Source organism: Rhinopithecus roxellana, chromosome 6 (genome assembly GCF_007565055.1).
Source record: "Rhinopithecus roxellana isolate Shanxi Qingling chromosome 6, ASM756505v1, whole genome shotgun sequence".
Lineage (NCBI taxonomy): Eukaryota > Metazoa > Chordata > Mammalia > Primates > Cercopithecidae > Rhinopithecus > Rhinopithecus roxellana.
In genome coordinates this window covers 150,890,871-150,914,507 of record NC_044554.1, presented here as the reverse complement: position 1 = coordinate 150,914,507, position 23,637 = coordinate 150,890,871, and the positions used below count along the sequence as shown (strand labels likewise).

Here is a 23,637-nt window from a genome sequence, read left to right as displayed (position 1 = left end):
TTTTTGAGCGAACAATTTGACTACATGACAACATCCAGAATAAATGTATATAAAAGAAAACTTTCAAAGAAAGACTCCAAAATGTTTTTGGAGTAACAGTAACTGTTTTCTTATCTTCTTTTTATTTTTTGGAGAGATGGGGTCTCACTATGTTTCCCAGGCTGGTTTTAACCACCTGGCTTCAAATGATCTTCCCACCTTGACCTCCCAAAGTGTTGAGATTACAGGCATGAGCTATCAAGCCCAGCCCTGTTTTTTTACCTTCTTTTTCTACGTATCATGTTTCTATAATTAGCTGTATTGCTATTTTAGAAGTAATATGCATTATTTTAATGATAACTTTATTTTCATCAATACAGAAGTATTCATTAATTTCTTTAAAAATTTTAAAAATAAATTTTGTTCTAGCAATTTGGAAACTAAAATTTTAAAAAATGTCTAAGCATTATATAGCAACTAAATTTTCTGAATTACTTTCCATAAATTTATCAAGCCCTAATTAGCTTTCTCCAAATATACTTAAAGTTCTTTGGAAGCCAAAAACAATCTAGAATAGAAATATTATTATTTAAATGTCTTTCAAATGCACACCTTCCAGAAGAAGCATTGATCAGCCCATCCAGATGTGATCTTCCCCTTTCCTCAACTTCTTTAATTCTTTGAATCTTTATCATGGGTACCTTGTCCCCGCTACCTCCTCCCAGCAGACTGTAAGTTATTTCAGTTCAGGATCTCATGTTTATCCTTCTTATCAGTTGCCAGTCTCATTATATATTGATTAAAATAAGTGAATTTATTTGACAAAATTTCTAATGACTTTGATGTATTTTGATATCTTAGGTCCAGAGCTTTGAAGAAGAGACTGGTAATCCTCTTGACATGACTTCAGGAACTGTAGGTAAGAATTCATCAAGGTGTGTGGTCTCATTAATGGTCTTTCAGAATGTAAATAACTGGTATTTAAATTTCTTAATATGTACAGAGCTTAAATTACCTGTAGAAGATAATCTACATTCATGCATCTTCTGAGATATTAAAAGCCTACTGGTAGGCCAGGCGTGGTGGCTCATGCCTGTAACCTCAGCCCTTTGGAGGCCAAGACGTGGGAATCACCTGAGGTCAGGAGTTCAAGGCCAGCCTGGCCAACATGGCAAAACCCCACCTCTACTAAAAATACAAAAAAATTAGCTGGCACAGTGGTGCGCACCTGTAATCCCAGCTATTTGAGAGGCTGAGGCAGGAGAATTGCTTGAACCCGGGAGGCGGAGGTTGCAGTAAGCTGAAATCATGCCACTGCATTCTAGCCTGGGCAACAAGAGCAAAACTCCATCTCAAAAAACAAAACAAAACAAAAAAAACTACTGGCAATGTAAATGTACATGTAAATTTTAAAAGACCACAGAAACGGTCAATATCCCTGGGGCTAATGGTGTGTGTGGCTTGTCTGACACTAACTCTCTATGATCTGACTACCATAGTGGAACGAATTTCATGGGACTGAGCCTGACTGTGGGGAGGAGGGTACTTTTTCACTCCTTCCACCAACTGCTTCATAGTGTACATGCCGTTTCATTTAACTGGGTCTCAGTTTTTCCATCTGAAATAAAGAAATAAGTGTAGATAATTTTAAGTTCTCTGCTAGCCCTTGCATTCTACATTTTGTATAATCTTAATGTTAAACTCTCAGTAGACAGAGTTTCCCTAGGTGTAGCTTTGCAAGTTTTCTCTCAGAATGATGCTTTAACATCCTAAACAAGAGAGAAGGAAACCCTTCTCTATTCCTGGTTTTTATTCCCCCATTCAGTTGTCACTCTGATTCAGCATTTCCATGGTCCTATAAGGCAGTTAGAAGTAGGCACAATTAGTCCAGCAAAATACAGCAGATGAAGCTCATGCATTTCCTGGAAGAAAATATGCAAATTTTAAATTTAATTTAGTGCTGTGTCAAACACATCTTTTTCATTACAAAGTGTATGTATGGGCCTCATTTTGCTAAATGCTGTTTAGAAATTATGCATTAGTAATTATAGGGTCCTGCTGATTACATAAATTGTTATCCTGCTCTTCGAAGTAATTACCACATAACCTGCATTGAGGCTTATAAGACAAAAATAAGCATCTGTTTTCCATCTAATTGAATGCTTCTCAATGAAGCTGGAGGTCCCCTTGCCAACAGGAATTGCCTTCTTTGACATTCTATTAAGAGGTCAATTAATACCATGTAAGTCGCCCCAATCATTCCAAAAAATTATTTGGGAAGTTAGACAAAAATTACTAATCTACATTTCATCTCAAATTGAGAGAGCAAAGTAAGGTAGGTGAAGGAGAGCCTAATGGATAAAATCTGAATTAGAGTACAGCAAATGTGATTTTGTTACTTTCGAAAATAGTGTTGTTAACCAAAACAAACATAAGACTCAGAATAAATATGTAAAATTAGTTCAATTAATGAGAAAAGGAAATTATCATATGTATGTGATAACTGTGTGTGTAATCACTTTGAGATATTGTATACATGCATTTTTTTTTTCTCAAAGTATAAAACAATTACTTCATTTTAAAGATGAAAGCACATGGACTATTTTGACCAAAATATTATAGCAGTAGTGATGCTGTGCTAGTTACAGCGCCACTCACTCAGCTGCTTCCTGGCTCTTGAGATATTTCCTCTTGGAACATTCCCTCTGGGAACGCAGTCCCTATGTTGTGCGAAGCCCAAGTGACATGAGGATGCCACGCGTGGACTCCCTGGTGGACAGTGCTGCATGAGCTCCACGTGAATACCATGTTTGATGTCTGGCCCAAACTTTCAGATGACTCTAGCCCAGGTGCCATCTGATGCAACTACATGAGAGAATCCAAGAGAAAACCACACTGAGCTGGCCAGCCCACAGAATCAGGAGATAGCAAATTGTTGTTTTAAACACATAGGTGAAGGTACATGATGAACTCTTCAAATACCTTTAAAATTTGTTAAAAACCAGTATTAAGACTGTATTGCCTCTGCTCATGTGCAATACTGTGCATACTAACAGAAAGATTATATTTAAGCATTTCCTAATTGAATGTGAACAAATTGACTTTATATGGAAAATTGGGACCCCAGGCCACAAATATACTATCCTCCCTGAGTCCCCTAAAAATAAAATGTCACTTAAATGAAAAGGGAATATAAGGAAAAAAAGGAAATATATAATAGTGTTATTTAAAAGGAAGAAGAGGAGGAGAAGTCTATCATTCATATTCTATAAGACTAGGACTTTGTGTGGGATTTATTGTGGATGAAGTTGCAGACAACTCTAGGTAAAGAGCCCACCTAGGGATTAAAAAGATGAGTCTACTGCAGGACTATACTAACATGATAAGGTAAAAATTTCCAAGAGAATCTCACTTAGCTATCAATTTGGATAAGACATGCCTTCCTGCCACCTTATAAAATCATCAAACCAAGCAAAATTGTAAGATTTAACAGTTCAAAAATCAGAAGTTATTCAGAATAAATGTCCACTAAAAAAATGATTACAAAGAAACATGACAAATCCTCAGGAATTACTATTCTCAGTGAGTCGTATGAGGACATGGCATCTATGTAAGAGAAGCATCTCCAATGAGCAGATTCCTTTCAGATAAAACATACAATGCTTGATTCTGTTTCTGATGCTAAGTAACTCCTAGAGAGCCAACCCTCCCACAGAGAATAATCATCAACTCTGGACAAAACATTTTTAAAACTCCTGCATAAAGGCACTGAAGAGTGACCAAAAGTGAACAGAGAGTGGAGGGAGTTTCAACACATAGAAGGAAGGAATGGCACTGGGTGAGTTTCCTGTTTTTTAAAAGCTTTTTAGCTTGAGGGTAGGCTCCAGTTGACACTGTCCTAAAACTCTAATAGAAAGTAGCAGTATTGCCCGAGTGCAGTGGCTCATGCCTGTAATTCCAGCACTTTGGAAGGCTGAGGTGAGTGGATCACTTGAGGTCAGGATTTCTATACCAGCCTGGCCAAATGGTGAAACTCTGTCTCTATTAAAAATACAAAAATTAGCCAGGCATGGTGGTGGGTGCCTGTAATTCCAGCTACTGGAGGCTGAGGCAGGAGAATTGCTTGAACCTGCGAGGCAGAGGTTGTGGTGAGCCTTGGTTGTGTCAACTGCACTCTAGCCTGGGCAACAGAGTGATACTCCATCTCAAAATAAAAATAAAATAAAAAGTAGCAGTCTTACAAGTTAAAAAAAAAAATCAGAATATAAAATTTGAGGAAATAATAGCTGAAAAGAGAAGGGGGAAAATCACAGAAAGGAGAGAACCAAGGAGGAAAATCTTCAAATTCTAGGAATTAAATCTTTTCAAATCTCTAGCCAATTGTTGAACCAAACACACATGGCAAGGACTTAAAGAATCTGTTAAGACTAAAAGATGTGAACTGAGATTTTCATTTGGAGTTTGATTCCAGACAAGTTCCTTGCCTCCTTAAACAACATGCCATTCACAATATTCAGGAACAATAAAATTATACTAGACACATGAAGAAATGAGAAAATATAACTCATATGCAAGAAAAATGGCAATTAATGAAGACAAACCATGAGAAAGCCCAGATGTTCTAATCAGCAGATAGGGAGATTATTATAATTATGCTGAAGGATGTAGAGGAAAATATGCTCACAATGAATGAAAAGATAGAAAATCTAAAAAAATAGAATTAAATAATAACATGGAAATTCTGTAAATAAAAACTATAATTTCTGAAATTCAATATTCATTTAACATTACATCAGAAACAATGAAAGAAAGACTTGGTGGATTTTAATATATCTATAGACATTATCCAACAATCTGAAGATCAGGAAAAAGATTTGAAAATTATAGAAAATACTTATCTGAGTTTCAGAAGCCTGTGAGGCAATATCAAAGGTCAAATATACATATAGTTGCAGTCTGAGAAGGAAAGGACAGAGAAAACTGTACAGGAAAAAAATATTTGGAGAAATAATGGTGGGAAATCTTCTAATTTTGCTCAAAGATTTACATTTACAGATTCAAAAAGCCAGCAAACTCTAAGTGGGATAATTACAAAGAAATTACAAAGAAAACTACACCTAAATAATAGTAGGATCAAACTGATAGAAATCAAAGATAAAATAAAATGTTTAAAGCAGACACACAAAAATGACATATTGAATACAGGGGAATAAAGATTTGAATGACAGAAGACTTCTCATTAAAAACAATAGAGACCAGAAGACAGTAACTATGAGCCAGAAATCTACATGCAGCAAAAATATCCTTCAAAAGTAAAGATAAAATTTCGGACAAACAAACAAAAATAACTCATCACCAGTACCCATGTACTGTAAGCATTGCTAAAGGAAGTTCTTTAAGCATTGCTAAAGGGCAGGATATCGTGGTGTTGTGTACCATATGTTGATGTTATACTTGGCAATTTATAGCATACAGGATGGGGAAGTTGGTAAATGAACAAAGATATCTACAAGATTTCTACATTTTACATGAAGTGGTACAATATGACTTTAAGTAGACTGAAAAAATAAGGATGTAAAAGAGACAAAAAATGAGAGGTATAGCAAAATGCTAACAAAAATTTATATACATATATATGTGTGTGTGTGTGTATATATATATATATATAGTTTGTTTGTTTTTTGAGATGGGGATCTCACTCTGTAGCCCAGGTTGAAGTGCAGTGGTACAATCCTAAATCACTGCAACCTTGAACTCCTAGTGTCAAGAGATCCTCCTGCCTCAGCCTACCAAGTAGCTGGGATCATAGGCGCACGCCACCATGCCCAGTGACTTTTTTAAAATTAAAATATAATTTTTAAAATACAATAGAATTAGTAAGAGACAGACTGGTACATATATAAAAATGACTGAAAACTAGGAGATGTTTGAGAAATTACTTAAGAACTAAGTGGGAAAATAAAAAGAAATGAATGTAATAAATAAAATGTCAAGGAAGACGGATCCAAGAAATACTACATAGATGTAAGAGGTGGTTGCAGTTGGACTCTTAATGTCTTAAATTTTGCCTGGGGTTCTAAAAAATATATATATCAGATACAAAGTCAATATGTGACAAGCATATATATGCAGTTTTCTAAGGAATTTGTAGGAATCAGTTCCACAACATTGAACCTTTCAGCCATCATGAATATAAAGAGGGGACAAGTTGCAGAGAGAAGAAAAAAATGGATGAAGATATTTCATTGGAGAACACTGTTTCCCTGCTGGGTATCCTCATTCCTTCTTTGGAGGAAGATTGAGGACACTAAATTTCACTCCTAAGCAGTAGGAAGCCTGCAAGGAGATTACTCACAGAGCAGTGTCATTATATTTAACAAATACAGACACACTGTGACAGGTACTGTTCTAAATGTTTCATACACTTTACTTAATTTAATCCTTAAAATAAACCTTTAAGGTAGGCAGTATTACTATTTCTGTGTATTAGATGAAGAAACAAGCACGGAGAGGTTAGATAATGTGCCTCAGTTTCTTATAGAGTTCAAAGTGGTGCCAGGTTTCAAATTCAGCCTGTCTAGCTCCAGAGTCTACACTCTTGAATGCTGTGCTATGCATCTGGAAAATGAGTCCCTTGCATCTGAGAGACACATGGCTCATGCATGAGAACATCAACACTGACTGTGGAATGGGCTGTGCCTCCAGGTCAAGAACTCTAGTGAGCAAGAGAGGTGTTGACCCCAGTGTTTCATCAATTATAAGATGAGTGATTTTTCCCAATTTGTCATCCTTGCAATCAAGATACATGTTATAATTGATGACTGGTCTTAGTTTAATTGCTAGAGAGTTATTTTTTTCTCATTATAAAATAATGAGAGTCTTAAACCTGATGGTATATAATATTCGATGACAGTGGACATATGGAAAATGTAACATCATCTGATGAAACTACTGGCCTGGCTATGAGACACATGTATGCAGCCATAACAACGTAAACACTCTTGATTGGCTTTCTGCTTTGAGAATCAACAATGAGACAAACAGGGAGACAATTCTGGTCACATAGCCAATTAGAAATATTAGCAAACTGAGTATTTTGAAGATAAAAATGTAGCTGTTGAGAAGTGGTTGATGGGAAGTGTGAAGAAAAACTGGTGAAAAGGGTAGGGACTTTCTTCCAAAGAGAAAAATAGATGGTATGCTCAAACTGGGTATCCATGAGTGGTGTTCACGGAAGTAGGAGCAAGTTTTAGCAAAACCAACAATGAATGGTGCCAAATCCTAGGTCTGGAAACATCAGGGTGACATTGCCACTCTTAGGATCTCATATGGAGAGGGTTAAAGCAGTTGTCTTTGGGGAATTTACTTTCCATGACACAATATTTTGGCACTATTTGATTTTTTAATGTATATATTATACTTTGATTTAATAAACAAATAAATAACAATTGCAACAAAAATGCTTTTTACTAAATTCAGGTACATCAATGAAATGAAAACATCTAACTATAACAGTAAAATGTATAAAGTAGAAGGATACAGTGGGATGAGAGTTAACTCACACATTTCTGGACCAAAAAAATGCAGATTACTTACAAAGAGAAAAAATTTCAAATATCTCATTAGCAACATAAAATGGCAGATGGTAACAAATTAATACCATACAATTTAGAAGGGGAAGAAAATGTGAACCAACAATTTTATACCCAGCCCTACTCTTTTTATGCACAAGGGCAGTATAACGTCACCCTCAAAGATAACAGGACTCCCCAAGTATATCATCCACTACCTTTCCAGGACAGTGTCCTCAAGTAAGTGAGACCATGGTTGGAGCATGAATTTTGGAGCCAGCTTGCCTGGATTCCAATTCCACACTCTAGCAACTGCCAACAGCGTAACTTCAGACAAATTACTCAATCTCTATGTTTCTGTGTCCTCATCTAAAGAAAACAAAAATAAGCATAATAACAGCATCTATCTCATGGGATTGTTAAAAAGATTGGCCTAATATATGCAAATCCCTTATTTTATGTATCAACTCTTTTTACTACCATTCAAGTTGATTAAGATGTTACCCAAAATAAAGTACTCTGGAACAGTGGTCCCTAACATTTTTGGAACCAGGGACCAGTTTCATTAAAAGCAATTTTTCCACGGACCAAGGCAGGTGGGTGGTTCCATGATGAAACTAATCCACCTCAGATCATCATAAGGAGTGCACAACCTAGATTCTTTGCATGTGTAGTTCTAATCGAATTTGTGCTCCTGTGAGAATCTAATGCCACCACTGATCTGACAGGAGGCAGAGCTTAGGTGGCAAAGCCCGTTTGCCCATCCACCGCTCACCTCCTGGTGTATGGCCCAGTGCCTAACAAGTCATGGACTGAAGTCAGGGGTTGGGGAAGCCTGCTCTGTATTAATAAAAATAGGGTACGGAAAAGTTGAACTCAAGTAATAAAACCAGGAAAGGTTAATTGGGAACGGTTGGACCTAGAATAAGCAAGAAATAAAGACAAAAATTAATCGGGGTTATAATACTAAAATCTAATAATGCTTACTTTAAAATGAAAGAAAATATTTTTAATAAAGCCCTTTAAAAATTTATCAAAATTTCATTTAAGAATTAACAATCGTGCTGGGTGCAGTGTCTTATGCCTGTAATCCTGACACTTTGGGAAATCAAGGTGAGCAGATCACTTGAGGTTAGGAGTTGGAGACCAGCCTGGCCAACATGGTGAAAGCCCATCTCTACTAAAAATACAAAAATTAGCTGGGCATAGTGATGCATGCCTGTAATCCCAGCTCCTGGGGAGGCTGAGGCAGGAGAATTGCTTGAACCTGGGAGGTGGGGTTGCAGTGAGCCGAGATCCCACCACTGCACTTCAGCCTGAGAGACAGAGCCAGACTCTGCCTCAAAAAAACAAAAACAAAAACAGAAACAAAACAATCATGCATCATTACATACCAAGTAGTTAATATCTAATATATAAAGGCTGACTTTATCAATTTGTAAAACGTTCCCTACAAATCAGGGAGAAAAACAAGATCTTATTAGATAAAGGGAATGGAAATACATAGGCAGTTCAAAGAAGAAATATAAAAGCTCCACAAACAAGATTGACTTCACCTTTTCACTTACTACATTAGCAAATAATTAAAAGTTAAATAATACAGAGTAACAGTAAAAATGTGAAACTGACACTCACCCACTGTTGTTAGGAATTTAAATTTTCATAATTACTTTAAAATGTGACCTGGGGGTATCTCATAATTTTAAATGGATGCAGCTTTTGATGTATTTATTCCAGTTCTGTAACTTGACCTGCCAATAGACTGAAATGTACACACAAAGAATTTTGCTGTAATATATATAATGTTCATAATAACAACTAGAGACAAGCTAAATGCCCACAATAATAATCTACTTTTAAAATTATAGTACATCCTTACATCAAAACTATTCAGTCATTATTTTTTAAAATGAGGAAGATTTTAATATCTGTTTATATGGAAAGGTCTCTGAGACATAGAGTTGTTAAATGAGAAAAAAGTTACATGCAAAAGAGTCTTATCCATACACTCCTTTGTATTAAAAAGAGTGTATCTATGGTTACATACCGAATAACAATGCTTTGGTCAATGACACACCACATATACAGCAGTGGTCGTATAACATTATAATACCATATTTTAACTGTACCTTTTCTATGTTGCGATACCCAAATACTTATCATTGTGTTACAGTTGCCTACAATATTCAGTACAATAGCATACTGTACAGGTTTGCAGCCTGGGAGGAATAGGCTATACCATCTAGCCTAAGTGGGCAGTAGGCTGTACTTTCTGTTTGTGTAAGTCCACTCTATGATGTTCAAACAATGAGAAAATCAACTAAGCCTGCATTTCTCAGAATGTGTCCCTGTTGTTAGATGTTAAGTGACAGATGATTGTATAATATTTCTACTGGGGGAAAGGCACGCACAGATTGCTTCTGGAGAAATGTATAAGGAACTGATAATGGTGGTAGCTTAATAAAAGGAAAACTGATATGTTTTAAATTAATTGGCATATTTTAATTTTCTTTTGTTACCATGTGCATATGTTATTTTCAAAACACTACGCAAGAAATAATTCTGGCAATACCATAGAAATGGATACAATAAAAATGGGAGGTTTTAGGTGGGTATGGTGGCTCACGCCTGTAATCCTAGCACTGTGGAAGGTTGAGGCTGGTGGATCACCTGAGGTCAGGAGTTCGAGGCCAGCCTGGCCAACATGGTGAAACCCCGGCTCTACTAAAAATACAAAAATTAGCTGGGTGTGGTGGGTCCCAGCTACTCGGGAGGCTGAGGCAGGAGAATCGCTCAAACTCAGGAGGCAGAGGTTGCAGTGAGCTAAGATCGTGCCACTGCACTCCAGCCTGTGCGACAGAGCAAGACTCTGTCTCAAAAAAAAAAGGGGGGGGGGAGCTTTTAATATTCCTTCGGTCTTTTACAGATCAAGCATAAAATAATACAAGAGAATAAAAAGATATTAATTAATAATATGTACTCAATAGAAAAATATTAAAATGAGTACTATTTGCCAGTGTTCTTGGAATATTTATTAAAATATCTAACAACATGAAAATGCAAAGATTCTTTTATGATTTCTTTTTTTTTTTTTTTTTTTTTTTGAGACAGAGTCTTGCTCTGTCACCCAGGCTGGTGTGCAACCGCCTCCCAGGTTTAAGTGGTTCTCCTGCCTTAGCCTCCTGAGTAGCTGGGATTACAGGCATGTGCCACCACGTCTAGCTAATTTTTGTATTTTTAGTAGAAATGGGGTTTCACCATGTTGGCCGGGCTGGTCTTGAACTCCTGACCTCATGTGATCCACCCACCTTGGCCCCGCAAAGTGCTGGGATTACAGGCTTGAGCCACCATGCCCAGACTACACACACACACACACACACACACACACAATATGAGCCACATTTTTATAGATATAAATACAGTGTAGTAACACTTGAATTCAATAACAGAAGAAAAAGTAACATTTTCTGACCCCAAACAAAAAAAACCAAAATGACAAACCCAGTACTTGGGGGCTGGGTCCTCCATCCCAAACAAAGGTATAGAAAAGTATAAGTTAAAATTACAAATTCAGATCACTTGAATAAAGACATTTTATATAAAATCATAGAGTTCTACCACAAGCAGTAATCTGAGGCAAATTCAGAGCATTGATTGTTTTTATTATCAAAGCAGAAAAAACTAAAATAAATTAGGTATTTGCCTCAAGTAGTCATCATAAAATCAATAAAACAAAATTAGAAGTTAGACATTAATAAACATAAGTAGAAATTGGTAATGTGGAAAGAAGAAACAAATTATTTGATAAGTAAAATCCAAGCACTAAATTTTTATAGGAAAAAACCCACAAAGTTCAAAAAACTGAAAATACATACAAACAAAATTAGAACATCAAAATAAAATTAAAGAAAAGAAGTATAGTCACTGATATAGAAAATAAATGACCTAACATGCAAAACCCATTTTAAAATTATAAAGGAATACTAGTACAACTAATGTAATTAAAACCAGAGATAATTACTATTGATGCCACTTAAGGAAATTTAGATAGATAAATATATTTTGCATATGTCATTTATTTATATATTGATACTACATTACCAATATTTGTATCATATATATAACAAAAATTAATAAAGTAACATAATAGAAAAGATAAATAAACTAATACCATAGGGGAAAAATAAATAAACATAAACTAAGTTTGTCAGAAATTACTTCTGAGAACAGCAATGAGAAAAAAATTGCTATATGACTGGTTCTTTCAATTTTTCAAGAAAGAGATAATTTCTTGCTTATGTAAGTCTTTCAGATAATGTAAACATTTGTAAATCTTCCAAGCATCTTTTAGATTTTAGAGAAACCTGATAGGAAATTCTGACTAAAATGTCTCAGAAAATTGATACATTCCACTTATGAAAATAGATGCAAAAATGTTTAAATAAATAAATAAACTAATGGTGATTTAAGTACAATATTTTAAAATGCTAATACTTGAACAAATAGCTTTTAGTATAAGATATCAAAAATGTTTTAACAATTGAAAAACGAATATAATTTAACTAGTCATAGGATAAATGAAATCCTTGACATCATCACCTGGATAGATTTTGAAAAAGATGTGTGCATAAAAAATATTTCCCTATCATCCTTTACCAACAGAAATTGAAGATAGATGACATTTCAGATAAATTATTAAATGTAAAAACACCCTCAAAATATAAAAGGAACAGAAGTAAATGTAGATGAATATTTATATAATTTTGGAATAGAGAACGGTTTTTTAAGCTCCGCATAAAATAGCAATTAAGCTGATTAGTTTTTACTATCTAAAATTGAAAACATATATTTAAAAACTTAAAATTTTAACAGTTAATGATAAAATACAGTAGAAGTACATAAAGATTTCTTACAAATTACCATCTAACAAGAACCATGTTTTTTCATAAATTTCAGGATGGATCAACATCAGTAAAATTATTTAATAAAGCACATTACATTAACAGTTCTAAAAAGGAAAACAATGTTAAAAGATGCAGAAAAGAAATACAACAAAATGTAATTGATCATAATTAAAAAACAAAACAAATGAACAAACAAAAACTCTGCAAGTAGAAATAAAAGAAAGATATCTTAACCTAATTAGGGGCATCTGTCAAATCTTGATAGCAATTTCAATCTCAACAGTAAAATCTCAGAAGAAATCCCATTAAACCAGGAATACAACCTGCCCGCATTACTTTTATTCAACGTTAAACTAAAGGTAAAAGCAGAAAAACAACTCAATAAGGTAAGAAGTTCATAAACTAGATAAATGTTCACTTTTGTCGACAAAATAACTGTCTGCATACAAAACTTGAGAGCTGACAGGTGTGTTAGTAATAAGGTTTAACAAGTTTGTTGGATATGAGAGCAAAATGCAAAAATCAGTCTCCATGCGTCAGCAATAACCAATTGGAAGCACATTAAAGTAAAAAAAAAAAAAAAAAAAAAAAACCCACAACAACAGATTCTTTTCACAACTTCAACAAGAACATTAAACCTATTAAAGTCCCTTATATTTAAACGAATACTTTTAGAATATTTGTTGGGAAGATTATAAATATTACTATGTCTTATAAAGGAGAACTAAATAAAAGCAGAGGCATGATATGTTCATAAATGGGAAAACTCCATATCAAAAAGAAATAAACTCTCACCAAATTAATCTAAAACGCAACATAATTTCTATAATAATGCTAATAAGTTTGTTTTATTTTTCTTTAGGACTTGCAAGCTTGTCCTAAAATTCATATGTACCAGTAAAGGGCTGAGGAAAGCTAAGACTATTATAAAGATCATGGAGAAGAAATTTTCCCTGCTAGAAATCAACACTTATTATATAGAAATTGTAATTAAGACAGGTGCCATATTTTAAAAAACGGATAATAAACCAATGAAATAAAGAGCTCAGAAATAGACTCCCTGATATAAAGCAATAAGTTGGAACACTTCAAAATCAGTGGAGAAAGGATAGACATAATTGAGACAGTAAGGTGGTTATCCATATAGAAAAAAATAGAAAATTAAACCCTTGGCTTGACCCATATGCAAAGATAAATTCCAAGTATAGCAAGAGTGTAAGTGTAAAAAGTAAGGCATTGATACTTACAAAAGAGAATACAGAAGGATACGTTTATGACCTCAGGGTAACAAACCATTTCTTAAACAGGACACAAAAAAGTACACACTATAAAACGAAACTGATAAGATGACTTCATCATAATTGTCAACATTGGTTCAACAAAGACAGAATAAAGTTCAAAGACAAGTCACAAAGTAGGAAAAGGTAATTTGCAATTTAGCTACAATAAAATATTAGTGGCTAAAATAGCGAATTTCCTTCCTTCCTTCCTTCCTTCCTTCCTTCCTTCCTTCCTTCCTTCCCTCCCTCCCTCCCTCCCTCCCTCCCTCCCTCCCTCCCTCCCTTCCTTCCTTCCTTCCTTCCTTCCTTCCTTCCTTTTTTTGAGATGGAGTCTTGCTCTGTCGCCCACGGTGGAGTGCAGTGGCGCAATCTCTGCTCACTGCAAGCTCCGCCTCCCGGGTTCATGCCACTCTCCTGCCCCAGCCTCCCGAGTAGCTGGGATTACAGGCGCCTGCCACCACGCCCGGCTGATTTTTTGTATTTTTAGTAGAGACGGGTTTCACCATATTAGCCAGTATGGTCTGCATCTCCTGACCTCGTGATCCACCCACCTCAGCCTCACAAAGTGCTGTGATTACAGGCGTGAGCCACTGTGCCCAGCCGGTTATTTTCTATATTTTCTATGTGTTAGAAATATTTCCAAATATTTCACAAAATATTTCTTTACAAAAGATTTAACAACAAAGAAAAAACAGTAGAAATTTTACTAAATAAGAAATATGTAAATGAAGCAATTTTCACCCTCAGTTATAATCTAAAACATATAACTTAATGTTATAGTCAAGTAGACAAATGAGTTATTAAATTGGTGGAAGCTTAAGAGTTCATATAAGCTAATGTTGGCAAGGAAGCACATTGCTTTCTGCAAGGAATATAACAATATGTGTCAGAAAGCTTTAACTCTATTTACCTTTTCACCTGTGTATAACCTCTAGCAAGTTGCTCTAAGACAATTATAAGAGCGGTGTGAAAAATTAGAACTGCCCTAAACATTCAATAAAGGGGTGTGTTTAAATTTTAAAAAATGACGCATAAAGTGGACTATCATGCAGTCATTAAAAATGAGAACACAACTGGTATTTCATGACATAATGGTTTAAAAGCCTATAGTTTAGCGACAAAACCAAGTCATAAAGTAAAATGTATTCTCCTACAGAAAAAGGTTAAAGAGAGAAAGAAAGTCAAGTGCCTTGCATAACCAGGATCCTAGGACTTTGTAAGCCTGCCTGTTTCCCATGATTCTTCCCTTGGGGTGAGCTATGTGCATGCGCAGAGCCCTCCTTACCCTTGGGAAGTGACCACAGTTGGTCTGTTTAGGGTGTTATTCTTCGATGGGAATCATCGAGGCTTTCTTCCCTTTTCTGGTGGAGTGTACCCAGAAGATCATACTTCACCATTTTTGTCTCAACATGCATGCCCAGGAAGTTGCCTCTTCTTGGGGCTTGAATTCAATTACTAGTTTGATGTTAACAGGTGCGGATCATCAGGAAATGGCCTCTCCCTGGTGCTGCCAAATTATCATTTTTAAAGAGGCAATGCAATAATTGTCAAACCATCACCCAACATTTCTAGTGGGTTGGGGGAGAGTCCTCTCCTGCCCTGCTCATGCCTAGCCACCTGTAAGACTTAAACTGTCTTTTAATTCTGGTTGCCCCCGATTCGACCTTAAGAGAATGATGAAGATACAAATAGAAGGAAAACAGACCCTAGTTTCATAGAATTTGTAAGTATCAGAAGAAATCAATTAACTCTTGAATTATAATTGTGATAAGTGTCAGGAAGAAATAAAACAATAGATAAATAGAAAGCTGCTAACATCCAGGAAGAGACAGATATAGATCTGGGTGTCTTATAAAGCATCCTTTTAAATTCTTGGCAATGTTTATTGAGTGAGTACTTACTGAGGCTTCAGTCACTTTACACCTATTAATTCATGGAAACTTTCCTTGAAGGTGAATTCTGCTTTTACCACTGCCACTGCACGGATAAGGAAACTGAGGTAGAATGATTGTGTAACTGCCCACGGCCACACACTTAGAGCCCTTGACTGTTTTTTGGGTCTGGTTGCCTTCTGAATTGACCTTGAGAGAATGCCGCTGGTCAAGTGCTCTGACTTGCCTTGAATCCTAGTGAGGAAAACTGATTAAATAACAAAATTGCTCAAAGATGAAAGAAACGAGATCCTGAGACTCAGAAGATACTGGTTTCTGTAGTAACATCCTACACATGAATCTACTTTGCCGTCTCTAGTTTCATACCTGGTTTATTACCACTGGCCTCCGTGATGATGCAGGTTGTTAAAAAGGGACTCTGCCGTCACTGAGAAGAGGGACGAGAGTGCCCATCTCTTTTGTTGTTGGTTTGTTTTGGGTAGTGCTGTTCATTTTCAACGAATTAGTGCATATGGAAGAGGGATGGCCAACATGAAGGGAACTGCTCACCAGCGACCAGAACACTGGTAGAGAACAAGTCTCAGTGGCCCTGTCCCTTGGCTTAGTCACCTGGCCTCAATTTGAGTCCAATTGCTTAATTTTCCACACACCCATGAAAGTCAATTCCCATGCTGCTCTGTGTCTTCTTTATATTTCTCCATAATGTAGTCTCTGGCTGTTTAACTGCAGCAGACTTTATGATAAGGGTTTTTTTTTTTTCTTCCTTGGCAGTAGGCATAGACTTAATTTTAAAAGACACACTCATACTCAAACAGCCCTGAACAACTTACACAGAAAGCAGGGTGTTTTCTAGCCTTGTTTTTAAAATATTATACTTTTTTTATTAGGCAATTTTATCATTGTTATAAATAAGTAATTGTACTGGGGAGAAGGGATAATCCTTATTTAATTAAATTCATCTATACTCCCAGGTTGGCAGCAACAAGACATATGTGAGACTAATACCCACAGCCTGCCTCTTTGCATGTGCAATTAAAAATTCACTCTACAGTAGCACTGGCAGTTTAGTGTTGCTTTTGGCATTTACAAATTCTTTTATTTTGTGACTTTTTTTTACCATACACATATGCTGGAGCAGATGTTGCTTATTTGTTGTTTATTCAAATCTGTAGGCTCTGGCAGCTAACTCCATTGTTCTGTAATGAAGCTTTATTCACTGTCCTGTATTAGGACCCAGTGCCTGCACGAGAGGCTGCGTTAGTTCCCAGTAGGACACCACAGTTATTGCCCTTGTAGTTGGCTCTTTATAGTTGGAAGCTTGCATTGGGGGAAAAAAGCAGCAACAACAAAGGGCTGGGTAGTCACTGTTGGGGTGAGTGGAAGGGAAAGGACAGGAGAGTCATCTTGCTGTCCCCTGCCCTATATTCCTGCCCGGTGGCCTTAGCCTGGCATCTAGACTCATCTGCTTTGGGGATTTGGTATCTGAGGCTGGGAAGTATTTTCTATCCTGCTCCTTCTCTTTTTTACCTTTCTTTTTCTCTCTCTGGTTATTTATTTTGTTCACAAGCAGGGTACCCGCTGTGTCTCCCCACCCCCTCCCCTTTATTTCCAGTACATTCATAGATTTGTTAATAGTCACGCTTAGCCATAGGAGCCCTGTCAGGCACCAACCTGTCTCTTCCATATATCACTCCCTCATCACATCTTTCCTCATCCAGATACTGTTTCTGGCTGCCCATGTCTTGCGGGTAGCCACACTTCATAAAGTCGAGAATGTCAGGTCCATGTTGACCATGATAAAGACCTGCTGATCCCTAGAGCTCGAATGCCAATTTGGAGACGTTTGCCTTCTGGAAAACTCCTGTCTTGGCCAGGAGGCAATCAATCAGAGATGTAACCACCTCCATCTGGCACATTATGACATGGAACCTCACTATTAACACATTTGTGATTCATCTTGTCCCAACGAGTGGTGCCAGGGATCAAACCACATCCTCCCTCCCCGTGGCAGCTGGGAGCATTCTAGCTTCCCAGCATGCCGAGTTAACACATTGGCTCCTGTGACATTGCAAGTAACAATTCTTTTAATTATCACACCTTCCCTCCCCCTCCCCACCCACTCCACAGACACTTTGGCACCATGGGGATATTTTGCAGCCGGCAATCAGTACTTTTCTTAATTGACTGAGTGTGTTCCAATAGTGTGAAGCCTGGTATTATTCACTCTCGAATGAAAGGGGCAGTTGCTTGATGCTAAGTTCCATAGATATAACACACTACACTTGCTTAGGGCATTTTTACTTCCATAGGGACACTGTAGTGTTCATTGACAATTTTTAAACATTGATTTCTCTTAATTGTTTAAATAATAAACGTGAATCCCCGTAGAATTGAATTCAGGGTCTTTCTTATTCTGGCCTCAGCCCATTCTTCCTACCTTACTTCCTCTCCCACAGCCCAGACTCTGTGTGTATTGGATTGCTTAGTGTCCCCCAGAATTGCCCAATTTGGCCTCTCTGTAGCTACGTTGCTCCTTTTTTCACAGACTTCACTTCCAGTCTCCTTTTCCACATGTCAAAAGTCATCATCTTTCAAGGTCTTATTGCGGTGATTACCTCTTCTATCGTCTGCAAGAACTCTGCTCCCTAGACATACTCCTCCTTTAGTGCTCCTGTAAATATTGTTGATATGTGCCTTTACCATAGGCCTTAATACATTTTGCCTTGTATTATAATTAGCTGTGTACAAAACATATGTACCTAACTAAATTGTTACTCCTTGTAAGGACCCTTTGCATGCATCTTTGTAGCCATGTCTCAGCTAAGGGCTGCTGTGGCATCTACACAGGGGTTAGCATGTGGGGCTATAAGGAATGGAACTTGCCCTTTTTTGAGCATTCTGTGTGACAGGCACTACAAAAAGCACTTTACATTCTTAATTGATCCTCAAAACCACCATGGGAGCAAGTGGATTTTACTCCCATTTTACAGATGAGGGAACAATAGCTTAGAGAGGGTAAGTCATTGGATCAAAGTAATTCAGCAAGGGTGTAACTGAGCTAGTATTCACTAGTATTCACAGATCGATGTGATTTCAAAGCTTTGATCCTTACTAAGACATCCCTTTATTTCTCTAGCAAAAAATGTAATGTTGCTATGTTTGTATAGTTAAGGTATCATCCTAATGCAAAAATGTTGGTAGAACCAGATATATGGTTCAACAGAGAAAACACTTCTGTTCTAAGGGAGTATTAAAATCAAGGTATGGTTGAAATGCTCCACACCAAACAGGGGAACAAACCAAATTTATGATTTAACTAGGGGTTGAGTTGATTTAAGTTCAAGCTTAGGAATAAGAAGCCTAAACCACTACCACCCACCCCTAGGACTATGCTAGATATGAAGATAGAAAAGACCATGTTTTTATATGCTTCCTATAAAAATTACATTTAACAAGTTTAACAAGAGATGTGTTTCTCAGTTTTTTCAAGGGATAGCTTATGTCAGATAGGAAATCGAGAACCCTTTTATTTTAGCCTGGTGGTGTTTTGGAAGGTTAGAAAATAAATCTCTCAGCCAGGCGGGGTGCCTCACACCTGTAATCCCAACACTTTGAGAGGTTGAGGCAGGAGGATCACTTGAGGTCAGGAGTTCAAGACCAGCCTAGCCAATATGGTGAAACCTCATCTCAACTAAAAATACAAAAAAATTAGCTGGGCGTGGTGGCAGGCACCTGTAATCCCAGCTACTTAGGAGGCTGAGGCAGGAGAATCCCATGAACCTGGGAGGTGGAGGTTGCAGTGAACCGAAATCGTGCCACTGCACTCCAGCCTGGGTGACAGAGGGAGACTCCATTTCAAAAGAAAGAAAGAAAGAAAATAAATCTTTCACAGGCCTTTTTGAATCTGGAGAGGTGATTATGGTAGGAAGGGAGGGTGTAGCCAAGGTAGTTGAGAGAAGCCTTCAAGGCAGAAGGGAGGCAAAGCTGATGTATTTCAGGTGCTCTTCGTCTTACTCTTATTCCCTATTCTTTCCCCAGCTCACCTCCACAATTCCCCTGCTTCTTTCTAGATGCCTTTAATTACTGCCCAAGTGCTAGTATAAAACAATTCAAGGTGAATATTGCATCAAAAAACCTAAGCCATTCACTAAGGAGTTTGTGTTGTGCTAAAATTCTCAGGTAGTGTGAAATTAAAGATCAATGGCTTGGGAGCAAGCAAGGGAAACATCATAGCTTCCCACCTCCTTTTCAGGGACATGTTGGAAGGAAAATCTAAGTTCTTGTCTCCTGTAGCAAACATCATCCTTTATGATGAGCATGAGGCTTTAGAAAAGGTTGAGCAAATAAGGCATACCATTTAAAAGAAACTGGTAATAGAAGAGGCTTTGGGTATTAGGGTTCTTCCTCTCATAACTGCTCTTACTTTGGCCATTCTTGCTTTGGAAAAAAGAGTTGGCATTTCCCCCTTCTCGTCTTCCTGGGAAAGTTGAAGCCAGAGGTGAGGCTGATTCTTCTTTCTGGGAAGAGAGGCTGGAAAGCAGTTCAGTGCCAGAGCAGCTGAGATTTTGGTTTCTTCTGCTGCCAACTCTAGCTGGCTTCTGGTGCCCATACAGACCTCAGTGATGATATCTGACATGGTCTATTTCCTTTAGCATGTGCAATTTGCCCACCTGCATGGCAGTCTCATGGCTGGAACCTTGGTCATGGACTGATGCATTAACCAATAGGTTTTGAAATTTATTTTATAAAACATAATATGAACATGTAGATATTCTGTGTTCGTTAAATAACTGTCATTGAAAATGTGTAGAGTTGGTCTAAGGGAGTTTCAAAGTTATGTATTTATCATAATGATTCTTACTCTATTAATAGATAAATTAATAGTATAAATTGTTGCCTTGTGAGAAATAGGACTATTTAAAAAACCAGTATTTGCTCTCTGTTAACTATGATTGAACAAGTTATGATTTCCTAGGGGTCCAAATATCCTGACATGCATACCCTGTTAATCCCATGTGTAGGACCTGACACCACCTAGAAGCTCAATAAATGTTTATTCAGTGGGTGACTAGGATCGACAAAGATTTCTCAGGGGCTGTATTTGTATCTATGATAAAAAGTCAACAAAGTCAAATCCTTCACTAAATATCTTCACAGTGAAGTGACACAGAAAAGAAAACTTAGAGAGAGAGAGAGAGAGAGAGAGAGAGAGAGAGAAAAGGAAAAGATAACTCACGATGGTTAAACCCTAGATGTTTAAATAAAGCAAATGCCACTTAGGTAAAACTGCAAAGGTGTGTAGTCCAGTACCATAGATTGCTTTTGATGTGACTTGATATGGAGAAAGAACTTTGTGCTTAGAGAAATTTTTTAAAATTCTTATGTCCATTAGACAATTTGTTTCAAATATCAATATCAAATATTGTATCAACTGGGGTTTTTATTAGGAAAATGGAAGAGGAAACCAAAAATTTACATGGAGATGTTGAAAAAAATATATGAACCAAATTTTTCCAGCAAAGAAATTGTTTTCTTTCTGGGTATTTTCCTTTGTGCATATTGGCAACTCTTTCTATGCCTTTCAGTATCTTCTCAATATATTTTTTTCACAAGGTAAATTTTTATTTCGGGTAATCTAATAAATCTAATAATTTTAACTTACTCTTGGTATCTACTCTTCTGGTCATTTTTATTATTTTTATTCCTGGATAAGACGTTTTCCAAGACTGCAGTGAAGCTGTCATCCTTGGGCTTCTCTTTGTCTTTTTCTGAGTTCAATTCTCTCTTTCCTAGAGCTCATGTCTTTCTTTCTTTGGATAGTCCTTTCTTTCTATTTTTGAAACATGCTCCAACAATTTTATTAGATTCAAAGAATGTAGAATCAGAAAACAAAACTCTGTCCTCAGTGTGCTTTCCCACCTGCAAGACGGTTGCTCTTAGTCCTGATGTACAGTTGTCATTCTAGGATATCTTAGCAAAATTAATTTGGAGATTCTCTTGTTTGGATCCTTGTTGGATCTCCCATTTTGGGGCCACTTCCTTCTCTTGACTGATGCTTTCACTTTGATGCCAGACTGTCTGAGTAGCTTCCTAAGAAATGTGGAAAGGAGGAGGCCGGGTGCGGTGGCTCAAGCCTGTAATCCCAGCACTTTGGGAGGCCGAGACGGGCGGATCACAAGGTCAGGAGATCGAGACCATCCTGGCTAACACGGTGAAACCCCGTCTCTACTAAAAAAAATACAAAAAACTAGCCGGGCGAGGTGGCGGCGCCTGTAGTCCCAGCTACTTGGGAGGCTGAGGCAGGAGAATGGTGTAAACCTGGGAGGCGGAGCTTGCAGTGAGCTGAGATCCGGCCACTGCACTCCAGCCCAGGGGACAGAGCGAGACTCCGTCTCAAAAAAAAAAAAAAAAAAAAAAAAAAAAAAAAAAAAAAAGAAATGTGGAAAGGAGGCAAGATTTTTGATTTTTGAGACCTCGTGTATCTGAAAATGTTTAATCCACCTGATAAATATGTTGGCTCAGCATCAATATCTTGGACCTAAATTATTTCCTTCAGAATTCTGAAGGCCTTTCTCCATTGTCTTCTTGTGTTGTACTGCTGAGAAGTCGAAAGCTACAGTGAACTGTGTTCTTTCTTTCTCCAGAAGCTTATAGATTTTCATTTTGACTCTACTGCTCTGAAATGTTATAATAATATGTGTTGGTCTGTTTTCATCCATTAGGTAGAATTCTCAGGGTCCATTTCAATCACAACCCCATGCCCTTCAGTTTTAAATTATCTGTCTGTCAATAATTTTAAGCACTAATTTTTTTTTTTTTTTTTTGAGACGGAGTCTGGCTCTGTCTTCCAGGCTGGAGTGCAGTGGCCGGATCTCAGCTCACTGCAAGCTCCGCCTCCCGGGTGTACACCATTCTCCTGCCTCAGCCTCCCAAGTAGCTGGGACTACAGGCGCCCGCCACCTCGCCCGGCTAGTTTTTTGTATTTTTAGTAGAGACGGGGTTTCACCGTGTTCGCCAGGATGGTCTCGATCTCCTGACCTCGTGATCCACCCGTCTCGGCCTCCCAAAGTGCTGGGATTACAGGCTTGAGCCACCGCGCCCGGCCGCACTAATTTTCTTTTTCAGGAAAATCTACAGTGTGAATACTGGCACTCATGAATTAGTCCTCTTTCTCAAATTTTCTCCCCTGTTTTTTCATTTCTTTATTTTTTAGCCTAATTTTTGGAAGACTTTCTCAGTTTATCTTCCAGAGTTTAATTAAATTTATTTCTGTTTTTATGTATTTAACCTTATGAAGTTTATGTTCTCAGAATGTTTTCTCCCATAGCATCCTATTTTTTTTGTCATGGTTGCAATGCTTCCTCTTATCTCTTTGAAAAGATCAGTGATAATTTCTGTGTATATATGCACATATTTATGTATGTATCTGTAAAGTTTTCTTCTCACTGCATAGTTTCTGTTTCATAATGATATTTAGTTATCCCAACATCATTTGTTCCTCCATTGAATTACCTTAGTACCTTGGCTGAAAATCAGTTGGCTGTAAGTATACAATCTTATTTCTTTTTTTTTTCTTTTTTTTTATTTTTTTTTTTTTTATTATTATACTTTAAGTTCTAGGGTACATGTGCATAACGTGCAGGTTTGTTACATATGTATACTTGTGCCATGTTGGTGTGCTGCACCCATCAACTCGTCAGCACCCATCAGGTCATCATTTATATCATGTATAACTCCCCAATGCAATTCCTCCCCCCTCCCCCCTCCCCATGATAGGCCCCGATGTGTGATGTTCCCCTTCCCGAGTCCAAGTTTCCTCATTGTTCAGTTCCCACCTATGAGTGCGAACATGCGGTGTATGGTTTTCTCTTCTTGTGATAGTTTGCTAAGAATGATGGTTTCCAGCTGCATCCATGTCCCTACAAAGGACGCAAACTCATCCTTTTTTATGGCTGCATAGTATTCCATGGTGTATATGTGCCACATTTTCTTAATCCAGTCTGTCACAGAT

General features: G+C 37.2%; 1 protein-coding gene across 2 annotated transcripts in view; it reads left to right on the top strand.

The window, feature by feature from the left end:
* Nucleotides 1-23,637, top strand: part of ITPRID1 (ITPR interacting domain containing 1) — a 102,473-nt gene that overhangs the window by 29,893 nt on the left and 48,943 nt on the right. For both annotated transcript variants that reach the window (XM_030933083.1, XM_030933084.1), the window contains exon 8: nt 841-898. In XM_030933083.1, the coding sequence (XP_030788943.1) occupies nt 841-898 (58 nt within the window). The remainder of the gene's footprint in view (nt 1-840; nt 899-23,637) is intronic.